The sequence below is a fragment of the Epinephelus lanceolatus genome, chromosome 15, assembly GCF_041903045.1.
Source record: "Epinephelus lanceolatus isolate andai-2023 chromosome 15, ASM4190304v1, whole genome shotgun sequence".
NCBI classification, from domain to species: Eukaryota; Metazoa; Chordata; class Actinopteri; order Perciformes; family Serranidae; genus Epinephelus; species Epinephelus lanceolatus.
This window is the reverse complement of record NC_135748.1, coordinates 20076975-20082974: the sequence shown is the minus strand read 5'-3', so window position 1 is coordinate 20082974 and position 6000 is coordinate 20076975. Positions and strand designations below refer to the sequence as shown.

The 6000-nt window shown below is 40.5% G+C and overlaps 1 protein-coding gene across 1 annotated transcript; it reads right to left on the bottom strand.

The window, feature by feature from the left end:
- Nucleotides 1-3279: 3279 nt before the first annotated feature.
- olfm4.1 (olfactomedin 4, tandem duplicate 1) lies at nucleotides 3280-5738 on the bottom strand. Its single transcript, XM_033642295.2, has 5 exons — nucleotides 5598-5738; nucleotides 5329-5502; nucleotides 5021-5233; nucleotides 4795-4942; nucleotides 3280-4245 (listed from the first exon to the last, which is right to left on the bottom strand). Exons 1-5 carry the CDS (start codon nucleotides 5649-5651, stop codon nucleotides 3416-3418), a joined length of 1419 nt encoding a protein of 472 aa, XP_033498186.1. The 5' UTR covers nucleotides 5652-5738; the 3' UTR covers nucleotides 3280-3415.
- Between the last annotated feature and the right edge of the window lie 262 nt (nucleotides 5739-6000).

Below are 6000 nucleotides of genomic sequence, written 5' to 3'. Positions count from 1 at the left end.
ACCTTCTCTTCTGCCATAGTTGTTATCTGAGCTGTCTGGAACTTCAACGCAAGAACAGATGTTTATTCTCAAGTACCGCATGAGTTATGGCTTCATCCTTGTTTGCTCACAATAACTTTTGCTCTGAACTTGGGATGCGAATGAGAAAAGTGCCATATGTAGTAAATTGTGGCGTCATCTTGTAATATTTATGGCCTGTTAGCTAAGTGTTAAAAGAGGTCATCATATCCACAGGTGGACAATGTCTCAGGCTTGATCTAATCCAACTAGACCACTTTTATCAATGATTTATCTTGCTACCATCATCTGTAGTGGTCAAGTCTCACTGTATCATGAATGAAAGAGTCATATATCCTCCTTGTATTGTTTCCTCATCCGCATGGTTAATTGTGTAATCTAATGCATGTGACTTGGGTGGTGCCTTTGAACAGTGCGGTTCATGAGTCGGAGATACTGTGCCACAAGGGAACAACTTGTGAAATCCTGACTCACACCCCAGGAAATCACTATGCACAAGCAAGTTTTTTTCACTTGAGTGGCAACTTTGAAAAAACAATTCAGTTGTACAGAGGGAAGTTTGAAGTTATGGCCATGATAAACATAAAAGTCTAAAAGTGAGCGTCTGTAATGAAAAGAAAACATTATGTATTTTAATCCGGAATCAAAATATTTTAAAGGTTTGCATTCAAATCAGCAGGAGTGTAGTTACCATCTAAACAGAAAGTAGTGGAAAATGTAGTGTTTGCTTTAAGCAAAAATGAGTCCTTCTCCAAATATTGCACATACCTGCATGGGACAGTAAATCTGCCTCTACATCAGTCCAGCTGCCAGAGGGAAATGTTAGCATGGTACATCACTGCAAACCACAAATATGTAACATCTGCGCATTTCACACATATCATATCAACATTTCTAAAGTAAAATAATATTTATGATATTTCTCTGGCTTCCTGTGAAATATCGTATCGACTTCAAGATTCTGCCTCTCACCTTAAAGGCCCTTCATGATCAAACCCCTTTCTACCTGTCTGAACTCCTTGACATCTACACAAGTACTCTTAGATCCTCTTCTGCAATCCAACTCACATCACCATCTGCCTGTTTGACTACCATGTTTTCTAGAGCCTTCAGCCATTCTGCCCCCGCCTCTGGAACTCTCTCCCCCAATGACATTCGCAATACTGACTCCCTTTCTACTTTCAAATCCCACTTGAAAAGACACCTTTTCAAGCTGGCATATTCAGTATGATTTAATGGTGACACATATTGATGATGATGATTTTATTATGATGTTTTTATACCTAATATTTATAATTATGATTTGGATTTGGATTTTTTTTTACTGTGTCTTGTAAGGTGTCTTTGTGTGCTTGGAAAGGTGCCCATAAATAGAATGCATTATTATTATCATTATTATTATTACTACTACTATTATTAGAGTTGTTGTTGTTTATGAGCTGGCTGTGTCATCAGGAGGTGGAAGGGATGGTGGATGGTGTGTCACCTAGGTGAGACACCTGCCTAGCTGCAGAAAACTGTGTTATAGTAAATCTAACGCTGTTTTTCCAGCACCTTTTTAGGCACCAAATGTGGGTGTTTTTTAGCGACCCGTTACTGTTTTCAACTAGATTTGACCAAGGCATCTCTGTATTCCCTGCTGGGATAGTAACAAAAAGCTTCTTTGTTTTTGACTAAGACAGTTTTGCTGAAATATTGCTACATTTCCAGGCAGTAATGTGCCCCCAAAACTGGGCATTTCAAGTCAAAACACAATATTTTCCTAATCAAAGTCAAGTGTTTTTAGCGCCTACACTTAATCACATGTAAGTCACAGTTTCAGTGTATCCACTACATAGTAATGTACAAATGTATGCGTGGTTTGTTGAACTGTACAGTGCCCGCATTTTCTCCGGCGTATGGGTTGTCTACACACACACGTGAAAAATTAATGGGGAAAAACATAAAAAATGAGTTCAGCCACACGATGACTGCAGATTCGTCCGTACAGGACATGAGAGGTCACTAAATATTTTATGAACCTCACATGCCTTTTTCACAGCAGGCATTTTGACATGTTAGTAGGAAAATCAAAGGCGTAATTATTGATTATAAGTGAATTACATTTAGGTGTGCGTGTCCCTGTTGTTGTGCATGCTGGCTCACTGGAATATCTTATGGGGACACTTACATGTAACAGAGCCATGATTAATGTCATTAGTATCACTTGCGCAAAGTTAATTCCGGACTACAATGGAAGTAAGTCTTCTAATCCTTTAGAAAGTTAAGTAAATCAATGCACAGCACATCACCTAAATTCACAATATCCGTTAATATATTGTTGCTGATAGTTCACTGCTCTTTTCTCTCTCTCCTATTGGATTGTCATGTCACACTGATTTTAGAAAATGTGTCCTATAAAGATACAGGTAGTGAAGTGCCAAAGAAACATAAGCATTAGGTGAGTATCATAGTAGGTTGGGTTTTATTATTTTCTTTTTCTTATCTACCTTGTAGGTAGTCTTTTACCTGTCTAAAACAAGTATTTTCACAGCAGACATTTTGACTTGTCATTGTAGGAAATGCACAGGTCTCAGTAACAACATTAACAATGGCTCTGTTATATTCAAGTGTCCCAGTAAATCATTACAATGTGACAGTGAGCCAGCATGTACAATATCAGGTCCCTCAAAGTGAAGCAGATGAATAATTCAGCCTGTAATAATGTCATTATTTTCATCAGTGCTTTTACTATTTTGACATGTAAAGATGTCTTGTGAACAAGGCCTAGTCCAAAACTGTTGCAACAGCAATCTAGCCACTTTGGACTATGGCTGCAGGCTGAAAATGGGTAGTTTGTAGGCACATCAGAAAAATGAAGAATGCAAAAATCAATATAGTAAATTGATTTATTGATCCTGCAATCCAGCATTTCAAAATCAAGTGTTGCACATGTTTCAAAATGCTTATCTAATTGTGGGAATGAATTCCTCCTTTTGTGTGGATGTTTATGGAAGTTACTTATAATGTAAGATCAAGATCAAGTCTTTAAACATTTTTTTAAATATAGATCAGAATCCAGTTCTGCATTTCAAAATGTCAGATATGTACAAATGCCAACTGAGTCATGAGTAGTAGCATGATCCTACCACCATAAACAATACTTCAATTTGAATGTGTGTGAGGCACTAGAATGAGTGTGTGAAGGGAGTGAGGTGAATTAATAATCGTTAGAAAATAATGCACTCTTCATGAACACTTGCACAAGGACACACATGACACTTTTTCGATGCTTGAGATAATTTATTGGCGATCAAGAATAAGGATGCGCTACATGAACTACAAGGGAAAAAGAGAGATACAATCATTGTTTCATTCATAAATGTGTGTGATACTTCATTAAATCACAGATGACATTTTAGGAAAGGAGAAATGGTGGTTCCACCGTGGCTGTAACTGTGTGGTTGAACCACAGATGGTAGTTAACATAGTAGCCATCATTGTACATGTAGAGCTTCTGGTCAGTGGGATTGTAGTCCAGGTTGGAAAACTTATCCTGGAACCTCTCAAAGGGAATGTTGATGTAGCTCTCTTTTTTGGTGTTGGTGTCATACTTGTAAAAGATCTCTTCAGTTTGGATATCAATTGTTCTGACTGCATACAGAACGCCACACACCATGAAGGCATTGCTCACCCCTGGCTTATAGACACTAGTCTGCCATTCCTCCTCAACCCCAAAAGATGGCTCGTTTATTTTAGCAATTACCATCCGGCCACTGGACTCCTCTGTGGCGTAGGTCACCCACAGGCCGCTCTCATCAGCAGCAAAGTCAAAGTTCTGATTGGGGGAGTTGGTGTAAGAGAACCTGGTGCTAGCCCTAGGAATCACCCTGGACTCATATTTCATGGTGGTGAAATTCAGTTTGGCCAACCCGAACGGGCTGTTGATCTGATAATACAGTGTGTTATCGCGGATTACAAAATTGTTCCCTGTGCCATACCAGCTGCTGTGTAAGTTGTGATGCTGGAAGTGGTTTCTCAAAATGAGGTTCTTATAGTTAGTGTAGAACTTAACGTCAACAATGGAGCCACTGGTGTACCCGGAGTACCAGTACATGGACTCTCTGTCAGGGACAGGCTTCGAATCTTTTCCCCAGGCTCCATATTTGTATTCAGCGTTGAGATGGGCGTTCAGCTGGCTCACAATGGGCTTGCTGACCTTGATGATGCCTGTGTGTGCACAAGAACCTGCAAAGAGAAAGGAGAAATTAGAGTCCAAGGAGGGTTTAGATTAGATGGGGATATCAGCAGGGCTGGCCCTAAGACGGATTTGGTCTGGGGGGTCCTTTCATTGTATTGTGTTCACATAGAACTAAACTAGAACTTGTGCATTGGAAATATTAGTTCAAGCACACATAATACAAACAAGCATGTAAAGACTGAAGTGAGATTTATTAGCAGCAACACTTTCTTTGAATAGACTACAGTAAATATGGTATTGGCATTACCTATTTACCCTGTGAATATGTTTTTTTACCTCAAATTTTTCAATTAGACTTAGAAATACTCACTTAACCTACCTACCTAAATTGTCCCTTGCTCCTGTCTCTGAGCTTTTTGTTTTATCACCATTTATTGGCAAAAATGATATGAAATGTTGTCAGTTTATGTTTAGAAAGTTAAATTTTCATTTCATTATCATCATTATCATCTATCATCTAGAGCCTGGGCCCTTAGCAGCTGCTTGTATCTCTTAATGAGTCAGCCAGCTCTGCATATCAGTGTGAATGAGCTTACCAATGTTGGGGTTGAAAAGCTCCTGGTGGCGTCTCTCGCACTCCTCTAGCTGCAGCTGCACCTTGATGTACTCCCGACGTGTCGCCAGAACCAGATTCTTGTCATAGACCTTCTCCAGCTTGTTCAGGGTCTCCACCATGACTGTGATCTGTGAATAAACACATGGTTTGCCAGTGGATTCACATTATGTCTTGTTAATGCTGTGACCGCCATCATCAGGACTTACCTCTACGCGCAAAGACTCGAAGACAGTGGTGGAGCCTTTGATGGAGAGCTGCAGCTCTTTGATCAGAGCCTCCACTTGTTTGATCTTCACCTTCATCTCATCCATGTCGGCATCGTTGTAGGCATCGGGTTTCTTCTCCATTATTTCTATTTCTGCCGTCAGCCTTATTATCTTTTCTGAGTATGCTGTCAGTTTGGTCTCGTAGTCCTCCAGCTGAAATAAAGTCATTACAAAGAGGATTATACACATTCTTGCCTGTCTCAAATATGTTATCATCTTTTGCACGTGCCTCAAATATGCCTGAGCACCTTGCCCATCTCCAGCTCCAGTTTGTGTGTGATCTCCCCTGCCGTCTGCTCCACAACCACCAGGTCTCTAACAGGAAAGGTAGTACTGGGCAAGAAGGCATCACAAGTGCACCTGTCCCCGCTTTCACCTCCTGTCCCATTCCTCGCATTCCCTTCGCTCCACAGGCCTACACGCTGAAACACATGAACATAGTAGATTAGCTTACCTCGAATGTGAAAGCGTCAAAGAGTAAAATAGAATCAGTTGGTCAAAGTAATGCCATACATACCCCCCAGGCCAACGTGGAGCTCAGCAGAGCTAAGAAATACAGTGAGCCGATCATTCTTGGTGCAGTCAGAGTTGTTATGATTGAGATAGCTGGATCCTCGGGGCTTATATAGCCTGTCTCAACATCTTGCAGGTTGCTGCACCTGTCCTAGTTCACAGCGCCATTAGCCAAGGCGCATGCCAAGATGTAACACTTAATGTTATCTTCAGCAAACAGAAATTAAATACACTGATGTTGGTCTGAAATGATCCAATGTTTGGGTGTGCATCAGAATTCAAAGAATCGCAGATGCGTAGGTGTACCATCTGACACAGTTCCCAAGTGTTATGAAGTGTTTGTTTCCCCAGATGGTCTGAGCGCTGAATATACTGGGCACATTTGTCATTTTTAGAGACTAGAAACA